We start from the raw sequence: 23078 nt of genomic DNA on the forward strand, positions 1-23078 counted from the left end.
ATTGTAATCTTCTTTGCAAACAGTGAATTGACCCTGTACATATAGTCATAGAGATAGCTAGATTCATCAGGGTCCACACCCAAAAACTCAGCAATGATTCTTATTATATATGTACTCAAATCAGATCCTTCATCTTCAGGTACTCCTCTCAGACGTACCTGATTTTCCATTAACTTACAGTCTTGTAGAACTACTTTCTCCTGCAATTTATTAATAATGGAATCTTGATCTTTCACTTTATTTTCAACCACATGTACTTTCTTTAATGTTGCTTGTGAGTCATTTCTGAGATCCTCAATTTCTTTTTTAATTTCAGTCTTCACCACTTTTGCACTTGATTCAATATTGAATCTGCACTTGAGTCAATATCTTTTTTTTATTCTTTAATTAATTGCTTCTTATTTTCAGTTATTAAATCTTTCATCACTTTACCAGTCTTGCCTCCATAGCATCCAATTGCTCTTGTATTTTAGCCATTTTTCCCTCTTCAAGTGAACTGGCCCTCATGCGTGTCAATTTTGGTCCCAGCTTGTGTTCAGACATTACTGTCCTCCCTTTGCAAAATAGGCTCTAAAGTTGGTCTTTTCAAATCAAAAATAAATCACAGGGTCTTGTAGATTAAAATATGCCCTTTTCAATAAGCCCAAAATTGCCGTTCTCAGAGCTTCCTAACTTAAGATATTAATTTTTTAAGTTTATATTTTGCACAAAATGGCGTCCCCGGTTTTTCTGCCCCTTTTTACAAAATTTTCCTTTTTTCTCTTAGAAACCTCCAAAATTTGTTTCAATTATATAATCCAACCTGTTTCACCCTGCAGTAATAATATCTGCTGGCTCTGCTGATTTTTAAAGTCCCGTTCCTTTTTTAAAAAAATTTAAAATTTTGACCTTCCTTTAATGGCTGCTGAAGTTTTTCTATGGTTTATAGTCTTAAAGAAGGCCAGGAAGCTTGAAAATTTTCCTTCTTCCAATGGCTACTTTCTTTCTTGCCACGAAGTCTCATTTTCGATGGTTGAGAAATCCCGTGATACTTTTGTGATGCCACTTCCTGTGACGTCTTCCAGTTCAGCAATTCTGTGATGATGGGGGTTTTTACAGAAACCGCAAGTATTCCAAACAAAAGTTGTTTTTCGTCTTTTACCTTTGCTTCTTAAATTCCAAAAGTCCCAAAATTACCCCCTTTCCTTTCTTCTTAACTTTAGAATATTATATTTGAGTCCAAATCTTAATTCTTATCCCACATAAAACTTATTTTAGTCCCGGAATGATAGATAAGAAACCAGAAACCAGATTTATCCTTCTTCACACCATCCTTTGCAAAGATAGATATTTAGATATTAGAATAGTCCAAAGAAAGCTTGAATCATGATGAATTTAAGTCAATTTAATGACCTCGGAGACCCTCTGTAGATGCTGGAATGCAATCCTTCGCCGGGGACTCTTCAAAGCCTAAAAGGAACCCCTCTGGGACTCCTCGTCAGCCAAAGTAAATCCCCTCAGAATTTCCTAAGCATGTCTTAGCCTTTTCCCTAACTGAGAAAAGTAGGCAGCAGGCATTAGAGTCGCCTTCTCTACCCAGAACAGAGGCTCCGGTCCGCTCCTCTTGAGAGAAGCAGCTCAATTCTCCATGTTCCAACTTCGGAAGTCCATGACAGAACAATCTCAACTACTTCAACAAAAATCAGGATTCTCTTATGGGAAAAAAGTATCTGGGCATTCATATTACAAATAAATGCAGCAATTTAAAGGTAGACAACTATGATAAACTTAAAGAGATTAAAAAAGATCTAGAGAAAAGGCAAGATTTGAATTTATCCTTAATGGGAAGAATAGTTTCAGTAAAAATGAACATTTTGCCAAGATTGCTACTCCTCTTCCAAACTATACCAGTGCCTTTAACTAATGTATTATTTCAGAAATTGAATAAAATGGTCTCTGAATTTATTTGGTGAAAGAAAAGAAAAACAAAAATTAAACTGAAGACATTACAGGACTCTAAAACAAGAGCGGGCTTGGGTCTACCTGAATAGCAATTGTATTATAGAGCTTTGGTGCTGACCTGGGTAAGAGACTGGGTTCTTTTGAATGATAGAAGACAGTTGATGTTAGAGGGCCATGATCTTACTTTGAGTTGGCATGCGTAACTATGGTACCAAAGACTAGAAGGACTTTCATATTTCAAGAATCATTGGTTCAGGAAATCCTTGTACCATACATGGACGTGGTTAAAACCAAGAATTTATCAGAAAATTCCAAGATGGGTGTCCCCTGTGGAAGCATTTACACCCCCAAACCTTATAAAACCAAACCAGAGTTATAGATATGAATTGTTGAAAAAAGATAACCAATTGAAATCTAAGGAAGAACTGGCAAACATGGATATTAAAATGAGTTGGTGGTTGAGAACACAAGTAGAGTCCAGGTATTCCAAAGATAAGATAGTCAATTTTAATATGGAGCAATACCTAAATTTTCCTGGAGCCTCAAGAAAAGCTAATTTCCAAGTTATATTCATATTTACTGCAGAAGAAGATGCAGGATGAGACTGTAAAAGAATGCATGGTTCAATGGGCCAAGAATGTGGGTCGTAATATCATGTTAGAGGAATGGGAGAAGTTATGGAATTAACTAAGTCAGTAGCCTTTAAAGAAAATTTGTATAAGATGTTTTACAGATAGTATGTCACCCCGCAAAAACTTTCCAAAATGTACTCTAATATGTCAAATAAGTGTTGGAAATATACTAAGCATGTTGGGTCTTTTTATCATATGTGGTGGACTTGTGAGGTCGTGAAAGTCTACTGGAAGATGGTGCATGAGTTAGTACAGAAAATCCTGAAGACTTAGATTCAATTTAAACCAGAACTATTTTTATTGATTTATTTATTTCATTTATATCCCGCCCTCCCCCACCACGGCAGGCTCAGGGCGGCTAACAACATTCTACAATCATACAATAACAAGTAAAACCTTAAAATTACAATATAGAGCAATAAAACATTAAAATATTAAGTTAAAACCAATCCAGTAATACAGTTGTGATGCGGTATAGATCTTTAGACCGCATTGGCGGACCCTTGGTTACCGTTTTTTCCTAGCAGTCCGAGTATGCTAATTTAAAAAGGGTGGTCTTGCAGGCCCTGCGGAACTGTTCAAGGTTCCACAGGGCCCGCACCTCCTCTGGGAGTCGGTTCCACAGGGTAGGGGCCGCGATCGAAAAGGCCCGCGATCGAAAAGGATCATATATCCTGATGACTATACGAAAGAGATGAGACATTTATTGGCACATATTAATACAGCAGCTAGAATTCTTTTGGCACAGAAATGGAAACTCCAAGAAATTCCCACAAGATTGGACTTGAAGGAGAAAATACTGGAAACGGCTGAGATGGACTACTTATCCCAGTTACTTGCCAGGAAAGCCAAGGAAGAAGCAAGAAAACTTTGGGTGAAGCTGCATATGTGGTTAGACACTTAAGATTCTCTGGTGTGAACTTTTGCCCCCTTCTCCTGTAATCTATATAATAATGGTATATATATTTGAAATCTAAAGCTAAATGGATAATTTAGCCATAGGCTTGCAATCGTTAAAATATTTTACTAAGAGCATATTGATACAGTGTAACGTGATAACAATACTTGATAAGGTGTGAATTTAAGGAAGTAGTTCTATACAGGCTAAACTATATTATTACAGATGTTTATATCTAATTTTCTATTTCCCTTTTCCCTTCACTTTTCTTGAAAACCAATAAAAATTTAAATCTGCAAAAAGGAACGGGGAATAAAATACTGGTTCTTCAGATCAGATTCCTCTGCTCTTAACCACTGTACCATGCCAGCTCTCACTTTTGTCTCTTAACATTCGTGGGCATTCGATGAAATTGCTGAGCAGACAGGTTAAAACGGATAAAAGGAAGTACTTCTTCACCCAAAGGGTGATTAACATGTGGAATTCACTGCCACAGGAGGTGGTGGCAGCCACAAGTATAGCCACCTTCAAGAGGGGTTTAGATAAAAATATGGAGCACAGGTCCATCAGTGGCTATTAGCCACAGTGTGTGTGTATATATAAAATTTTTTGCCACTGTGTGACACAGAGTGTTGGACTGGATGGGCCGTTGGCCTGATCCAACATGGCTTCTCTTATGTTCTTAACACTTCACCTTACTGGCTGGCTCTCACTTCTGGTCCCAGCAATCATACGTGTTCTCTTTTACCTTGGAAATTCTTCAAAGAACTTTGCAGAGATGTGCTCTCTTGAGGGAGCTGATTAAGCCTTCCCTTCATAGCTGAAGTATCCGGTACAACTGGATAACAGAATTTCCCCTTCTTACATCTGAAAAGAGAAAGCTGTAACATAATGGATTCTGTTCCTGGTCAGGACCTAATTTAAACTTTTCAGCCAAACTGGCTTTCAAAGACGCTCAGAAAACAATTTAGAAAACAACATTAATGTATAAATGTTCCCTCAGAAGTCGATTCTCAGCTGAGCTGAATTCATGATCTGGGCCATTTCCACATGGCTTTATCTGTCCTGGGTTCAATGATATTGGGAAGCAGGTTTTTTTCTTGCATCCACACAATATTGTAGTACAGTTGTGCATTTCCCAGGAGTTTCCTTGGCTCAGTAGTGCAAAAGGGTGTAGTACCCCATCAATCATTTGTCATGCCCCTCTGATCAGCACTAGGGGTTGGTGTGAAATCTATCACAATTATTTCAAGTATAAATTCTCTATGTAATTGGCTAGAACAGAATTGGTAGTTAGCAGGGCTGAAGAGTCTGCAAAAATTCCCCCCCCTAATATCCAGTGGGAAACTCTAATAGGTTATAGTGAGACAAGATCTTCCCTTGCAGAACCCATGCTGAGTCTTCCTCAATAGCTTTTGTTTTATTTATTTTATTTATTTACTTTAGATTTATATGCCACCCATTCTGCAAGTGGACTCTGGGCGGCTAACAATCATAGTAAAAACAAGGCAAATTACAATTATAAAAGAATAAAACACATATAAACAATTTAAAAACTACATTACTAGGTGCTATTAAAAGGTTTTAAACAAAGGTGGTTTCTCCATATCTCAGTTCTCTGTTCCTTATATTACTCTTAGTGGTCTTACAGATGATATTGTGCAGCAACATAACAGTGGCAGCCTCCTCCCACGTTACGTTATTGTGGGCTGGACAAAAAAGTTTGGTTTTGCAGGCCCTGCAGAATTGAGAGAGGTCCTGCAGGGTTCGCATGGCCTCTGGGAGAGCATTCCATAACATCGGGGCTGCCACTGAGAAGGCCTTAGCTCGTGTAGAGCTTAGTCTGGCCTCCCTTGGTCCAGGGATGGATAACAGATTTTGCCCTTCTGAACGCAGTGCTCTCTGGGGTACATATGGGGAAAGGCAGTCCCTTAGATAGGCAGGTCCTCGGCCATATTGTTCATCGATGTGCCTACTAATTCTCTTTAATAACAGTTTCCACCAACCTTCCCCGTATTAAAGTCAGACTGACTGGCCTGTAATTTCCTGGATCTCCTCTGGAACCCTTTTTAAAGATGGGAGTGACATAGCTACCTTCCAGTCCTCAAGAATGGAGGCAGATTTTAATGAAAGATTACATATTTTTCTCAGGAGATCCACAAGTTCACCTTTGAGTTCTTTCAGAACTCTTGGATGTATGCCATCTAGTCTTGCTAGTAGGTTATGACTTTTTGTTTCCTTTGACATACAGCCATTAAATTCTTATTGGCCCTCCTCCCTTGCTGTGTTGCCTTTGTATGTCTGCGTGTTTTATTGTACTGTTAAATATTTTTCATATACATTTTAAATCCTGTTTTAATGTTTTCATGCTTAGTTATTTGCTGCCTTGGGTGCCTTATGAAGTGGAAAGTCAGAACAGAAATATTTTAAATAAATAAATTACATTTCTGGGGTCCCACTTGTACCCAAGCCCCATCCTCCCAAGGCACCATCCCAAATCTCCAGGAATTTCCTATCCCAGCACTACAACCCTCCAGCAGCCATTTTCTTTCCCTACTGCTAGGTGCGCTTTAAAGCAGCAATTTCATATCATTATATTCTGGACATTTTTTTTGTAGAAAAAGCCCAGCAGGAACTTATTTTCATATTAGGCCACACTTCCTGATGCCAAGCCAGCCAGAACTGTATTCCTGTGTTCCCACTCAAAAAAAGCCCTGATTATGTCAATATACTATTATGACAACAAATAAATGTAAAATGTTTTGTGAATTCTCAGCTTTCATTAAAAATAGTATGTAGCCTTTCCATCACAGAGATAAAAATGGAAAGGAATGCAATGGAATGGGCTAGAGACTTCTTTTAAAAATTGAAAGCTGGGATTTCACAGAAGTTCTTATGCTTACTGGTATAACAGTATATCGATGTAACAATAGCAAAATTCCAATTTAAAAAAACTGACAAAGCTCCAGTGGCTCAAGGAACCACAGATGGCTGCTGCTAGGGGACAGGGGCAGGGACACCTGCCATGTGGAAGCTCCACTGCCCCATGCTATGCTGGCAGCCACACCAGTGATGGGGAAACCATGCAAACCAGTTCCCATGTGGAAAACACCATGGTGCTGCTTTTAAAAGAGCACAGAAGGGGCCCTGACCTGGATAGCCCATCAAGCCTGATCTCATCAGATTTCAGAAACTTAAGTAGGGCTGATCTTGGCAAGTACTTGGCTTTTGGCCTTGAAGTTCATGCCTACACCTCACAGTATCTCCAGGGCTGAGATGCAGAGACCACTAAAAGTCAGCAGAAGTCACTATAACTTCTAGGCATGCAAGCACATACACACAAAATGCTTAAACAAAAAACAGGGGGGGACAGCAGTAGAGCTAATTAAACCCCCTTATCTTTCTCCAGATTAAAAAAAAAATCACACCCATTATAGACATTCATCTAGAATTTCTCAAGGAGTAAAGCAGCTGCGAGGGGCAATTTTGAGCAAAAAAAAGAAATGACACCAGGGACATGCATAATGTATCAGCATACAGGACCAGTGGAAGCAAACCTACATTCCCCACAAAAGTCAGTGAAGCAGCAGCATTGACTTAAGCACTGTACTTTAAAGACTGAAACTTTAATCCACACCCAGAACAAAGATGGTACTGTGCACAAAATTTTGAAATTCTGTGTTGGTGCAATCTGTGCCTGCTCATTCACATGCAGGCTAACCTGCATTTGCCTCTGATGCTTCTGGGAGCATCCTTTGGAGCAGCGGAGGAGAAACGGTGGAAGAACAGGAGGAGGATGTTGTGTGGAGACTCTGAAAAACTGCTGCAGTTTGAAGGCAAAACTGTCTGTTTAAAAGTAGTCTGACGGATCTGAAGCAATTAAAAAATTACATACCTGTCCAACATGCTTCCAATATCCTAGAATGGAGGAGGAAAAAAAGATATAGACAGGTGTTACATGGTCATTTAAAATGCTTTTGGCCTTGAAGTTCATGCCTACACCTCACAGTATTCTCATTTATACTGAAGTAAGAACCATATTTTTTTTTTTTGCAATTGGAAGAGTTATTGTGATCATAAGTTTAGAAACTGTCTCCTCCCCTTTCCTCATTTTTTATGTAGAAGGCTCACATTTCTGATATAGGCACCCACTGCAGGCACCGCAACCACAGAGCACTCTGCGGCACGGAATCCCCACCTCGGCCTGCCCCATGCTGTCCAATTTTGCGCAGGCCCCACAGCTGTCTGTCGCAGGCAGCCTCCTTGGCATGCCAGCTACCGTGCCAGATTTGGGGGGTAGGGGGCGGGCCACTCCCTGAAGCAGTCCCCAGTTGACGGTGGTAGGCGCTGATGTCAGGTCTGTTACCGAGTAGATCTCTCACTTCTCCATACAGCTTAGCCTCGACATGCAGAGAATGTCTCCACTGCAGTCGTTTGACCTATATTTGTGCAAAATTCGTGTGGCCTTAATTTTATTTATTTGTTAATTTAAAGCATTTCTGTGCCACCTTTCCGACCAAATAGAAGAAGGCTGCAGATGTATAACCCCCCTTCTCTCTGAATCAGAGACTCAGAGGGGCTTACAATCTTATTTATCTTGCGAGTTATGTCGCCTTGAGCTCAGCAGGGGTCCGCGGATTGTCTCTCCAGCGGCCCCTCTGAATCAGACAGTTAGAGGGGTGCCACAGACGTGGCATCCCCAAGGAGACCCTGAAAGGGTTTTCTTTCGGCATGGGACTTTTGCAAGAAGCCAGGGGCATAACAGCGGCTGTTCCTGTCTTTCTTGTATGCCCCGAAGCTCCACCGCCATGTCAGCTAACACAGCAGAAAGAGGTGAACGCCCGACCGCTTTCTTTCTTTTCTTTCAGTAAGCTCCTGATGTATCGCTTTCCTACCTCAAGCATGGCAATTCTACTTGGCAAGTAAGTATGCTTTCAATACCACTGGCTAATGGGTCATTTTACATAACAACAAACGGGTCAGTTCAAAGGAAGGGAAATAAGTGGATTCCACCCCCACTTTCCCTGTGAATGAGGCTTCAAAAAGTTAAAAGAACAACTTTGAGCATTGGCAACAATCTGAATTAGACTGAATACAGATACCTAAATCGACCCGGATTATAATTGGATATGTGTTAAAAAGGCTATTATCTGGCTGCAATATGGTCTGAACAAAAATGAGATATATTCTAGAGAGATCTGTCTTTGATTGCAACTGAAATGGTAACATCCAAAATCACAGCTGGAGATTTGGAGAGGCAGACTAATTAACTGGGTCTCTGAGCTACTTTTCAACTTGGATTAATAGACTGAGTTTGCTGACAGAGAAAAATGGCATTACCAAGCGAAATTTTTTTTAAAAAGACATATTACGTAGCATAATTTCTCTGAAGCAGGATCTTGGTTCGTTAGAGTTGATTAAAAAACAAATGGTAACTTTTATGCTGAAAGCTAGTGAAATCTCAAATCTACATGAGCAGAGTGTTACAGAGATCCTGGTGACGTCTATGGAATTGAAAAAGGAGAGTGATCCGCTGGGAAATGAACAAAAGAAAACCAAAATGAAACCTTATGGTGCAATTAAAAAGAAAAATCGGAAATCGAGACCGATTGAAGTTTTTCTGAGAGGAATAAATGGCTTAGAATCCTTCCTACTTTTACCGAAAGGGATGACTGCATTAAGGAGAGAGAAGGTGCACCTCAGCCAAAAAATCAAGATGTGGAAATTTTTTAGGAAAAAGGGTTTTTTAATTGTCTCTCTCTCTGTGCGTAGTCAGATATGGAACTCTCGATAAGAACTGATATGCGATCTTAAAAGGCTAAGTGATATTTTTGGGTTATATTAAGCTGTTTCTTCTAGAGTAATATGGATATGAGCGCTAAAAGATTGAAAAGTTTTGAAAAGAACTGTATGTAAATAAATAGTTAACTTGGATTAACTTTTAAGAAGGTAGACAACATAATTATCTTTTAATTTGGTAGATTTGTTCTTAACAGATAAAGATATTTGTTTCTTAGACTCATTTTAATGGCGATATTGTTAAACTAATAAACTAGTCTGTATTTTCAATATGGTTGAGTTAAGCAGCAAAAAATCAAGATGTGGAAATCTTTCAGGAAAAAGGGTCTCTGAACTATTCTTCCCTCTGTGGGTAATTAGATATGGAATTTTTAATAAGAACTGATATGTGATTTTAAAAGGTTAAGTGAGATCTTAAGGATTGAAAAGTTTTGCAAAAATGGTATATGAATAAATAGTTAATTTGGATCAATTGTTAATAAGGCAGACAGCACTATTATTTAGTAATCTGGTAGATATGCTCTTAGTATGTTTGTTTGGAGAAATTGTCTATACTGAGACAGATAAACTATTATATCTTATCTTTGATTTATTTTTTTCTCCCTATGTTCTATGACATTTTACATTTTTTTCCTCTTTCTTTCTGCTTGAATTAAGTTAGTTAGAAGGATAAAGATATCTGTTTCATATGCTTATTTTAGAAGAAGAAGAAGATGATATTGGATTTATATCCCGCCCTCCACTCCGAAGGGTCTCAGAGCGGCTCACAATCTCCTTTACCTTCCTCCCCCACAACAAACACCCTGTGAGGTGGGTGAGGCTGGAGAGGGCTCTCACAGCAGCTGCCCTTTCAAGGACAACCTCTGCCAGAACTATGGCGGACCCAAGGCCATGCTAGCAGGTGCAAGTGGAGGAGTGGGGAATCAAACCTGGTTCTCCCAGATAAGAGTCCGCACACTTAACCACTACACCAAACTGGCTCTCCCAAAGATGGTAAACATCAAGGCATTAAAGTGTTTAAAACTTTGAAATTATACATTTTAATGACGATATTGTTAAACTAACAAGTTAGTCTGTGCTTTCAATATTGTTCTTAGCCAGCCAGTTCTGTGTTGAGACTGCTCTGACTCTTTTATACTTATACGTGCTGAAGAAGAATTGTTTAGACTTTTATTTTAAGTAATAGTTTAGTAAAAAATCTATAATGAAAGATAAAGATGGTAAAATATATGGGGAGAACCTCATACTTGCAGGTAGAAAGAATTGGGTATTTCACTTGGAGGTAGAATTGTAACTGGCATATTTGCATTTTTCTTTGTTTCTGTTTTTCCCACTTTGTATCCACCCCTTCCCCTCTTTAATGTATCTACGCTTGTGCTTCTTTTCTTTGTAGTTAAAATCAATAAAAATTATAAAACTCAATCTCCTTTATCTTCTCCCCGCACAACAGACACCCTGTGAGGTAGGTGGGGCTGAGAGGGCTCTCACAGCAGCTGCCCTCTCAAGAACAACTCCTACAAGAGCTATGGTTGACCCAAAGCCATTCCAGCAACTGCAAGTGGAGGAGTGGGGAATCAAACCCAGTTCTCCCAGATAAGAGTCCGCACACTTAACCACTACACCAAACTGGCTCTCCCAAAGGTGGTAAACATCAAGGCATTAAAGCGTTTAAAACTTTGAAATTATACAGAGAAGTAGGCAGGGTTCCAGGGGGCGGGACACAGTCCCAGAGTCCAGCAAGGCTGAGAGCCCACAGTGTATTGGTTTTTATTGAGGGAGGATAGCAAACGAACAGGGTTGTGGCCGTCTGACATCGGACTGTCAGGAAGGCAGCTGACAGAGTCCACTAGGAAACCTATTTGCCCGTCTCATGAATTGGCATTTTTGGTTATGAGTGAGCATCATCCTTAAATCTTGCATGCTGAAGTCATAATACGTTTATCCCACAACCACATGCATTTAAATATGATTGTTATCCGCTGAAGGCATTGGGAACCTTGTGGGAGGAGGACCTCAAGACCCAGAAGACAGGACCAGAACTAATGGGTTGAAATTAAATCAAAAGAGTTTCCGGCTCAACATTAGGAAGAATTTCCTGACCGTTAGAGCGATTCTTCAGTGGAACAGGCTTCTTTGGGAGGTGGCGGGCTCTCGTTCCTTGGAGGTTTTTAAACAGAGGCTAGATGGCCATCTGACAGCAATGAAGACCCTGGGAATTTAGGGGCAGGTATTTGTGAGTTTCCTGCATTGTGCAGGGGGTTGGACTAGATGACCCTGGAGGTCCCTTCCAACTCTATGATTCTAGGTGTTGAGAAGGACCTTTATCTCCTCGAGAGCTGGATCCAGTCAGAAAAAGCAATCCTGAACTTGATGGACCAGTTTTAAAGCAGTTTCACATGGTGACATATTTATATCCCAGAGGCAGAGCGGTGCTAAGGAATTTGGGGCCACCACCAGGGCCCAAAATGAGAGCTCTTGTGGTAAGAGAGCAATTCAGATGTTCAGCATCTGGCTACGCATACATTTTACATGGGGGTCTTACCTGCAGGAATTCATTTGCTGGCTGCTTATTCTTCCTTTCCACGTCACCAATCAGAGCGTTGATACAAGATATTTCGTACACACACTTGTCGGCATAGTCATCTCTTTTCCTCTCAATCTCCTTTTCAAGCTCTCTCAGCTGGGACAGCTGGAGTTGCTCTTGTTGTTCCAAAACCTGCCGCCGTTTTTGGAATTCAGACACAATCTCTTGTCTCTTGGCTTGTGTCTCTTGCTGTAATGGGGAGATATGGAGTAGGTTGGTTAAGGCCCTTCTCAGTCAACACACTGCTCAGTCTACAGCCCAGTTCCATCAAACACCTGAAATGGACTTCAATTAATTCAGTTAGGTCAGTAATTAATTTAGCTTGCATACAAGTCACTTGAGAAAAAATATTATATGCCTGCATAATGAAATCAGTTGCCTGGAAGAGTTGTAGACATTGCAGCTGCAGTGGGTGAAATATCAATGTATCAACTGGTTTAGATGATGCCATTTGTCCATATCACAAAATACTACCTACCAGGGCTTTTTTTGGTAGAAAAAGCCCAGCAGGAACTCGTTTGCATTTCAAGCCACACCCCTGACATCACCATTGTTTCACACAGGGCTTCTCTGTAGAAATTACTACATAGTACCGGCAATCCCACTGAATTTTATACTGAAACAAGAACATCAGAGAAATTAGAAATTTACATCTTGGTTTAAGACTGTAAATTTTATGAATGATTTTATTATGTATCTTGTTTTTAATGTATATGTGGTTTAATTTGTTGTTGTTAGCCGCCCTGAGCCTATTAGGGGAGGGCGGGATATAAATTTGATAAAACAAACAAACAAACAAACAGGCACTCATTTGCATATTAGGCCACACCTCCTGACACCAAGCCAGCTGGAACTGTGTTCCTGTGCATTCCTGCTCAAAAAAAGCCCGCTACCTACTGTGAGATAATATAATGGCTCTCCAAGAAGGAGGTGAGAGATTTGGAACACCAGCCAGCTACTGCAAGACCTTATAACTGAGCTTTTGCCCTCCTCCCTTCTTGCAGAATCATTCTAAATCTCAGCTGCCCAGAAGGGCAAGAACCTGAGGGTTGTAAACTGAAGCTGTCAGGAAGATCTGCTGGGACAGCAGGAAAAAGATCTACCTTGCACTTGGAAGCCTCACCTCCCCCTTCCCATTTATATTGTATTTTTGTATTGTAAGCTGCTTTGGGTCCCCCCTGGGCGGAAAGCAGCATACAAATTCTTAAATAAATAAATCAAACTTGAGGCTTACCAATAACTCCTGGCTTGGCTTTTCTCCATTTGATCTAGCTGTCTGAAATTTGTTTCTTTCTTCCTTCAGATTTTTAAGATGCTTCAGCAGTGTCTCCTATGGGGGGGAAAAACATGTGTTATTTTAAAGTGTCTTATGAGGGGTCCTCATTCTTATTAAACTTGCAGCCATACCTGAAATTTTAAGAAAGTATACAGGATATCACCAAGATTTAAGAAGCAAGCGTGTGCCAGGAAACATATCCATGGGTGCCATGCAATGCCATTCTGGGTTAGAAAGTCACAAGCGCTAAGACCAGGGGTTCTTTTCTGGAAAAAGAGGTTCTGGAACTCTTAAGAGGGAAATGAAGGAGAAACACACAGGTGCCCCTGATGAACTTTTAAACATTTTTTTGATAATTTTGTTTCCACAAAGAGGTTCCAGAACTCCGTTCCACTGTGTTCTCCCAGAAAAAAGCCCTGATTATGACTTGTAGGGGGCATCTCATTTTCCTCTGTATCTCCGTCAGTGGACATAATGGGGGGGGGGGATTTATGGTTGAGAGTCTGGCTGGGGGCAGGAGACTAACTGTGGTCTTCCAAAGCTGTAACATGACTACAGAACTGGAATGCTGGTCACTACATCACAGGATGCTCTATGACTCACCAAAACGTGGTTGTTAAAACCTGTAACACTTTGGGTGACTGTCAGAGCGGTGTGCAATGTGGTGGTGACATTACATCTATTTATGCAGCATCCAAAGAATACCATTTTGCCCCCTCCCACATTTCTCCTCCTGCTGGCCCACTAAATGCAAGTGGGATGCGGGGGAGCATCAGCAGGTTTTGCCCCCTGAGTTGTTAGGGTTCCCAACCTCCAGATGGGGTCTGCTGTTCTCCTGGAATTTCAGCTGATCTCCTGGCAGCTCTAGCAGGCAGACTGTACGGTATCACATCCCTGATTAGCTCCCTCCCCTCCCCCATTTCCAAGCTCCCCAGGTATTGCCACCAAACCTCAATGAATTTCCCAAGCAAGATATGGCAAGCCCACCAACAGCAGCAGGCAAATGACAATGCTAGGAGGACAGGTCCTTTTTCCAGTGCTGCTTTGGCCTCCAAGCACTCCTCCCACCCAAGCCTGGGCTTTATTAGGGTTGCCAAGCCCCAGTTGGGAGCAGGTTTGGAGGCCCTCTGGTTTGGAGGCCCTCCCCCCGCTTCAGGGTTATCAGAGAGTGGGAGGGGGATTGAATGTCTGCTGGGCTCTCCATTATACCCTATGGAGACTGGTTCCCATAGGGAATACTGGAGAACTGATCAATGGATATGGGTATCTAGGGCTCTGGAGGGGTTGTTTTTGAAGGTAGAAGCTCCAAATTTTAAGCATTGGATCTGGTGCCTCTCCTTAAAAAAGCTCCCATGTTTCAAAAAGATTGAATCAGGCAGGGGGTCCAATTCTATGAGCCCCCCAAAAAGGTGCCCCCATCCTCCATTATTTGCAATGAAGGGAAGGCATTTAAAAGGAGCGTGGTACCTTTAAATGTGATGCCCAATTACCAGTTAATTTATCTTTAATAAGATATTTATTTATTTATCGATCGATTGGCGAACTGGACGTTCTTAAATGCTAAATAAGATATTCTGCAATGTTATATATACCACAGTACCTTATGTATAGTAGAATTTTGCTATATATGGAATTAATCTACTTGATACTACTTCACCCAGCAATGTTCTGTATAACTTGGAATTTTAAAAATAAACGTATTTTTTTTAAAAAATGTGATGGCCAGTACTCCTTTCAGAGTTCAATTGTGCTTCTCTAAACCTTGCTTCCAGGGGTCGTTTTGTAGAAAAACAGGTGGTGGCGCTCATCCAGGGATTGTTATGTAGCTATACCTACTATTCAATGGACAAGGCAGGGAGGAGGAGGGGGAACCCTTAGAAAGGTTCAGGAGCTGCCCTCCTGTGAGCTCCTGCTGAGTCTGAGGCCTGCTTGCTCCACCCCCCACAAAGCCCCAGATTCTTCCTGAGTCGGACCTGGCAACCCTAGCTTTGTTTACAGAAAAGAAGGCTTGGAAGACTCAGCAACATGGTTGTGGTTGCCTAATAAATTCCTGCAGATTGGGGGTGGGGGTGGATGTTCCTGAGGGTAGGGTTTGGGATGGGGAAAGCCTTCTAATCTCCAAAGCAACCATTTGCTCTAGGGGAACTGATGTCTGCAATCTGCATATCACCTGCAATTGCAAGCGATCTCCAGGGTCCATCGTTCTGAAGTATGTCAATCCTATATGTTAACACCACTCCTCCCTAGTTCCAAACAAACAGGAAGGAAACTGCAGGTAATATAAGTCGGATATTAAGTTCATGAGGCACTCTCATAGGGCTGCCAACAGGTAGAGAGAAAAAGTGTCCTGTTCTTTTAAACATAGAATCATAGAGTTGGAAGGGATCTCCAGGGTCATCTATTCCAACCCCTTGCACAATGCAGGAAATTCACAAATACCTCCTTTCTCCCCCCCCCCCCACACTCAGTGACCCCTGCTCCATGCCCAGAATATGGCAAAAAAACCACCAGGATCTCTAGCTAAACTGGCCTGGAGAAAAATTGCTTCCTGACCCCAAAGTGGCAATCAGCATTTCCCTGGACGTGTAAAAAAGGGGAAAAGGGCACAAGAACTAAGCACTGATGCAACCCTTCCTGCCCTCCTTCCCATGATCTGCTTAAGTTCACAAAGACTTAAGAGGATGAATTTATTCCCCTTCATGCCATAAAAGGCTTCAGTATTTCAGCAAACAAGAAATTATTCCTCTGGCCAGTTCAGAACTCAAACTATACCCTTGTATCCCCTATTTAGTTGAATTTAGTATGATATAACTATGTTTAGTGGTGGTGCAGTGTCATAATCACGGCTGGATAAGTAATGTTAACTTCTGTGCTGATCTCTTCACTGCAGCAACACAGTCCACAGTACAGAAATCACCTACTCAAAGAGACACTAAATGTTAAAGTACCTTGTAATCTGCAGTAGCAGCTTCTTTGTGAACAACTGCATGTCCCTGATGTGCTTCGAATCCATCACAGACATCGCAAATGAGGGTCCTGTCAGTTTTGCAGAAGAGAGTCAGGGGCGTCTGGTGTTCCTTGCATATTCTCTCGCTTTTCCAGCTGTTCTTCAGCTGCAAACTGAGTTCTTTAGCTGTTTCTACAATATTACCCAGTTGTCTGTTTGATTTTAGATTTGTCCAGGAAAACAAGCATCTGCATTCCGGGCAGCAGGCCCTGCAATCGGATTCTTTACAATATCTGATGATGCAGTTTCGGCAGAAATTGTGTCCACATTCTATGATCATCACAGGTTCCTGAAAGAAATCCAGACAGATGGAACAAGTAGCTTCCTCCAGAAGGGTTTTTGCTGGATTTGCAGCAGCCATGATGTTTTCTGTGGACATGAAGTAAAATGAGTTTCACTTTTCTGTTACCAGAAATGGGTAGTTCCTTTCTTTTTTTTTTGCCTTCCAGCTATCACCTGTCTAGGCAACAATTACAATACTTAAAGGTACAAGAACAGATTGAGGACCTGTATAACAAGGCTGAGATGATAAAAACAGGGAGCTGCTGAAGGACTTGTTAGAGACTTCTGACTCATTAAGATTCTGAATTAACTCAGAAATAAACAGGAGTCTTATTATGTATTGTATCTCGCTGAGTTCCTGTTGCCTGAGCAGGCACTCAGTGCAAAGTAGGATCCTGAAGTGTGGAAGAACTAGCCAATCAGGATGCTAGGCATGTAACAACGAGATGTAAATGAAGGCTCCTGGGGAACGCCAGTAGGAGTAACTGTTGTCTGCTAGGGGTGTGTGGTTAGCCATGGCCAGATTGTATATAGTTACAGTTTTGCCTGTGCTCCCCTGTGACGGTTTCTTCTAGCAATAGTGTTGTTGGTTGAATCAGAGCTGGCTGAACTCACTTTGTTTCAGTCTATTAGCATTTCAATGATTAACAATTTAACACACACAAAAAAAAAACCCCTAGCATTTTGTGAACTAGAGCCTTCTTCTTCAGAAGCAATGAGTGGATCCCGTGCTGTGCTGTCATTTTATATAGAACAGGGCTGGCCAAACTCACTTAACGTAAGAGCCACATAGAATAAACATCAGATGTTTGAGAACCGCAAGACACAAATGTCAGACATTTGAGAGCCACAAAACATGAACATCAGATGTTTAAGAGCCAGGAAGGAAGGAAGGGATGATAGACAGATGGGAGGGAGAGGTGGAAAGAAAACAACTTTAACTTTAAATGTATTCTCCAAGCTGCCATCTGGCTTGGCGAACTGATTTAAAGAGACAAATGCTTTCTCCAAGTCAGCTGATGGGGCAGTGGGGGCTTTGAGAGCCACACAATATGTGTGAAAGAGCCACATGTGGCTCCCGAGCCTCAGTTTGGCCACCCATGATATAGAAAGTTGTCCAGTGATGGGGTCAGGCCACTGCTGCACTTATCTGCTCCAGAAGAAACACCAACAGGGAGCAGCCTTGCCTAGCCACTGCTGGGGCAGACAGCCAAGCCAGGAGAGAGGCTGTGGCTCAGTGGTAGAGCATCTGCTTAGCATGCAGGAAGTCCCAGGTTCAGTTCCTGGCATTTCCTTTTAACACCCCAGGGGATGTGAAAAACCTCTGCCTGAGACCCTCGAGAGCTGCTGCCAGTCCTGAGTACTGACCTTGATGGACCAAGGGTCTGATTCAGTATAAGGCAGCTTCATATGTAATCATATGTGTACAGAGCAACTCACTCAGAAATGCACCAGAATTAGCAATTATTAAGTCAGGAAGGAGGCTGCACCTGGGAACAGGCCACAGCAGAAGACCAGTGGCACCCAGGGTCTCCTGTAGCCTGTATAGGCCTACCCTCAGAAAATCCTTTATTGGGGCAGCACAAAGAAATCCAGGGAGGAAACACCAGACCAATCCCAAAAAGCACAGGAAAAGCAAAGAGGGAAGGATTAACATGAATGGTAACGGATATTCCATCTTGCAGGTGTTGATAATTGTGGGTAATGGGTATTCCATCTTGCAGGCGTTGCTAATTGGGGCTCTCTGCCTACACAGCCCGTATCATCTTCAAGCCCAGAGCTGGAAATGTAGTAATTAGATTCTCACGAGAAACTGCCACCCATAATTTGGGAAGAGAGGAATCAAGAGTGATAACTTCCTAGATTCCACCAAGAATGTATCCTGGTTGGGCATCATCATCACCTGATGCCGCTTGTTCCGAAACAATAAAAAACTATAACTGAGCTAAAAGCCTGGAGAGAGGAAGCTAGCTTGGATTCTGATGGACTAAAGGCCTGGACTATGACATGCTTATACTGCAATAGATAACGATGTAGAGAACACATAAACTATGGCCTTTGATTCTTGAAAAGGTATATGCCATCTAATGCGGGTCTTGGAAACGTGAAATAGTTAAGCTAGTTTTTCTTGCTGCATGATTTTAGAATGTCGTGTTGCCTATAGATTAAGCCACCTTCCTCTTGCCTTCTCTTTGTTTTGCCTTGCTACAGTGGCTGTGTTTTTCTTTTTTTGCTGCGTTTCAGCCTTAGCTCAGTTGCAGTAATTCAGTCTAGAGGTGACCATTGCCTAGATGACTGTGGCTAGGTCAATGCAGGACAGGTAGAGGACCAGCTGCCCAACTTAGCAAAGATGGAAAAATACCAACCTGGTCATATTAGTGGCCTGTGCCTCCAAAGTAAGAGAGACGTCAAAGGTCACTCCAAACTCTTAATGGAGGATGCTGATGTCAGTTGTACCCCCATCCAGAGAGGGAAGCTGAAATCCCCACCCAGCCCCCGAGGTCAGCCACAGGTCCATAGGATCCAGGACTGTGCTGGGTTCATCTTCAGGTATCCCACCACAGCTTCCAGACAACTGGTCAGATCTTCTGGAGCAGTGTCTGGCCATCTGTCCTTTAACAAATATAACCCAAACCTAACTAACTGGGGGGTGGGGTTCATATACATGAGAGGTGGCCCCAAACTTGCTTAATGTAAGAGCCACATAGAATAAACATCAGAAGTTTGAGAGCTGCAAAACACGAACATCGGATGGTTGAGAGAAGGAAAGAAGATGGAGGGAGAGGTAAAAAGAAAGCAACTTTAAATGCATTCTCTAAGCTGCTGGCTTGGCTTGGAGAAGTGATTTAATGAGAGAAATGCCTTCTCCAAGCCAGCTGACAGGGCAGTGCGAGCTTTGAGAGCCACACGGTACATGTGAAAGAGCCACATGTGGTTCCTGAGCCACAGTTTGGCCACCGCTGGTATTGATATTAAAGAGCACTGAGGAGAGGATTGCCCAAAGCTAGCCTGATGTTGTCACTGACAGCTCTCAGAAGCTTAAGTAAGGTTGGCCCTAAGCAGTACATGGATGGGAGACCTCCAGGGAATCCAGGGTTGCTATGCAGAGGCAGGCAATGGCAATCTACTTCTGAATGTCTCTTACCTTAAAGACCCTTTGGGGAGGGGGCTCCGTAAGTTGGCTTTGACTGGATGATGACAAATTCTGCCACCAATATTTATAAAAAGGGAAGTGATGTATAAATGAAATGATGGAAATAATACTGATGACTGATGTATAAATGAAATGATGGAAATAATACAATTACATTAACACATCACAGGTGTATTTTATTCTTTTACTTGAAATAAGGAGAAAAATACAATAGGTCACTATGCCAGCAAATAATACAATGATGATATGAGATTTTGCTACAGCAGGCTACAATAAATACAGTCATTTGAGTATAAGCATTGATCAAGTACTTTCAGTATCTAACATATTCCTCTCCCCACTCCCAGGATCCAGGACAAATACCCCCAAATGCTACAATTTAATAATCAGACAATATTATTTTATAAATTAATAAATTAGACTGTCAGTACCCATATTAGAATGAACACTGGCCATGGAATTATTCCTTACAAGTAGAAGCTTGTCATGTCAGTGACTGGATAGCTTACAAGTTAAGCATGGTAGATTATCTAATGTCAAAGTACTGAAGTCATGTGATAAGGATCACAAGGCAGACTGATGCAATGCCTGGAAGTCACTGAAGTCACAATGAGTCAGCATATTCTTATCAGCTTATTCGGACAGCTCTCTGCTAACACTCGCTATCCGTCACACACTGAGGCTGGTATAACTAATTTAATACCAAAAAAAGCTAGTATAATGAAACTATATGATCATTCAAGAGAAAGAAATAACACATCAATGGAGCATCACAATATATCTATCACCAATTTAGCAAGAGAGAATTATAAAAATTCATTTAAAGGATGGAGGTTCTTCTTTTAAAGCAGAGGATGAAAATGTGTTCTTGCTCTGATCAATCATTATAAGCACACTTTACAAGTTTAGCATACTGGGGGCTAAACTACAATAAGCACCCCAAATAAACCAAAGCTGGTTTGCATAGTTACCTCAAAGCTCTCTTATGGGCTCTCAGATACCTTAGGTTTAGCCTATAAGATGCAGTCATCACTGGCAGTCTTTTCACATGACCTATTAGCTCATTTAGAAGGGTCACTACATGCCATTTTTGGCCCATGGCAATTAGAACATTTCATTGTGCTCCCAGGAAAGAGGCTTTTAGTGTCTGTTGGCCATGGAGTTCTAATTCCAAAGCTTCTGAAAGACTATCTAGCCAACTGTGTTCCTATGGTTCTCCTTCAAAATAATGGCTTCTACAACTGTCTTGAAAGAATCAGTTGACTTATGAGATACTTATGAGATGACATATGAAAACTTCTAGAACTCCAATAGATGAGAGGAAAAACATCCTGTGAGTGAAATTTTTTTCAAGCTCTTTTAAACCACTGTAGTGCCCATTATTGTTTGCAGCAGTCAATACTCATAGCAAGTTCTGTTTACAGTCTTCACATCACCAGCTAGGAATGTGGTATATAACATGTGGTTCAGGTCTTGCACCCAAAAGGTGAAAAAAAAAATCCTGATATTAATCCAATGACAACTAACCCATCCTGGGGCTATTGTGTTTGTTGCAGTAAGAACCAGCAGGAATTTCATAGTACATTGAAAACTAACACATTTTTATTCTACAATAACATTTGTGGACTGAGTCTTCCTAAGCATTTTTATCAGAGGCAGACAGACGGAACTGACAGCTTATCTAAAAGTTAAGGTCAGTAGCTAGAAAGAACAAAGTTCTGTTACAACATGTAAACAGTAGAACACACAGATCCAGGTGGGCAGCCATGTTGGTCTGAAGCAGTTGAACAAAGCAGGAGTCAGGTTGCACCTTTAAGACCAACCAAGTTTTATTTAGAACTTAAGCTTTCGTGTGCTCTCTAAGCACACTTGATCAGACGAGGGGATCAGGGATTGTGGCTGGAATACATGCAGTTTGTTGATTAAGAGGGCAAACTAACTGATCACATGGTCACATAAAACAGTTTGACTTGGCCATTTGGTCTGGATAGCCATAAAAGGTAATAAAATTCCCTGCCAAATGGTGTTTCTGCAAATCTAGGTAAATCACAAAAGGACATGTATATCCTAGTTGTAGTCCACCCAATATTCTTACCAACATCAATCTATACATTATAAACATAATTCTAGTCTGCCGTTAGAAAACAAGAATACATACAATGAAAATGGGTTAAGTATATGTAATGAGATAAATAGCCAATATCCCTTATTTGAGTATGTCATTATAAAAGATTATTCTGATACACTATTATAAAATAGAAACACACTGGAGTATTGTGGATGTATAGCTATACTCACTGAGAGTGGGTTTAGCATATGTAATGAGATAACAGTATTAACTACACCATCTCAGACTCATTCACTTGTTCATCTTCCAACATTATATATGCCATTAAATGCCAACAATGCCCTTCAGTTCTCTATATAGGGCAAACAGGACAAACCCTACGCCAAAGGATACAGGGACACAAATCTGACATTAGGAATTACAGAACTGAGAAACCTGTGGGAGACACAGGTGGGAGAACACTTTAACCTTCCAAAGCATTCAATGGGTGACCTCAAGGTAGCTGTTTTACTGCAAAGGAACTTCAAGAACAGAATGGAGAGAGAAATTGCTGAATTACAAATTATGATGAAACTTGGAACAAACACCTCCACAGGACTGAACAGGGATATTGTTTTTTTATCTCATTACATATGCTAAACCCACTCTCAGTGAGTATAGCTATACATCCACAGCATTCCAATGTATTTCTATTTTATAATAGTGTATCAGAATAATCTTTTATATTGATATACTCATATAAGGGATATTGGCTATTTATCTCATTACATATACTTCACCCATTTTCATTTTATGTATTCTTGTTTTATAATGGCAGACTAGAATTATGTTTATAATGTATAGATTGATGTTGATAAGTAGACTGGGTGGACTACAACTAGGATATACATGTCCTTTTGTGATTTACCTAGATTTGCAGAAACACCATTTGGCAGGGAATTTTATTACCTTTTATGGCTATTCAGACCAAATGGCCAAGCCACACTTTTATGTGACCATGTGATCAGTTAGTTTGCCCTCTTAATCAACAAACTGCATGTATTCCAGCCACAATCCCTGATCCCCTCGTCTGATCAAGTGTGCTTAGAGAGTACACGAAAGCTTACGTTCTAAATAAAACTTGTTTGGTCTTAAGGGTGCAACTTGATTCCTGCTTAATAGAACACATAGTTTCTGAGATCCCTAGATAAGGAACTGGGGCCTGGACAGCCTTCTTGCAGATGGCACTTGCATCATGGACAGGAGAAGGACTTGTGCTTGGTTAGAGTGATGCACAAGCATCCTATGTTGCAAGACGAGCATCATTTCTCAGGGTTGGCTCTTCTTCCCCAAGAGTGTCTGAACAGTCTTTCTTTAATCCATGGCAAATAGCTAGGTTTGAGAAATATCTTATCCCACTGTGTTTGTCTGTTGCCCTGAGTATAATCCAGGGCTATG

General features: G+C 41.2%; 1 protein-coding gene across 1 annotated transcript in view; it reads right to left on the reverse strand.

The window, feature by feature from the left end:
* LOC132572334 (E3 ubiquitin-protein ligase TRIM39-like) overlaps nucleotides 1-16839 on the reverse strand; it is a 28237-nt gene extending 11398 nt beyond the window's left edge. Inside the window, exons 1-5 of the mRNA XM_060239253.1 lie at nucleotides 16079-16839; nucleotides 13089-13184; nucleotides 11813-12043; nucleotides 7367-7389; nucleotides 4220-4338 (exon numbers count right to left, since the gene is read on the reverse strand). Coding sequence (XP_060095236.1) covers nucleotides 4220-4338; nucleotides 7367-7389; nucleotides 11813-12043; nucleotides 13089-13184; nucleotides 16079-16516 — 907 coding nt within the window. The 5' untranslated portion in view covers nucleotides 16517-16839. The remainder of the gene's footprint in view (nucleotides 1-4219; nucleotides 4339-7366; nucleotides 7390-11812; nucleotides 12044-13088; nucleotides 13185-16078) is intronic.
* Nucleotides 16840-23078: the final 6239 nt, after the last annotated feature.

Source organism: Heteronotia binoei, chromosome 5 (genome assembly GCF_032191835.1).
Source record: "Heteronotia binoei isolate CCM8104 ecotype False Entrance Well chromosome 5, APGP_CSIRO_Hbin_v1, whole genome shotgun sequence".
Classification (NCBI taxonomy): domain Eukaryota; kingdom Metazoa; phylum Chordata; class Lepidosauria; order Squamata; family Gekkonidae; genus Heteronotia; species Heteronotia binoei.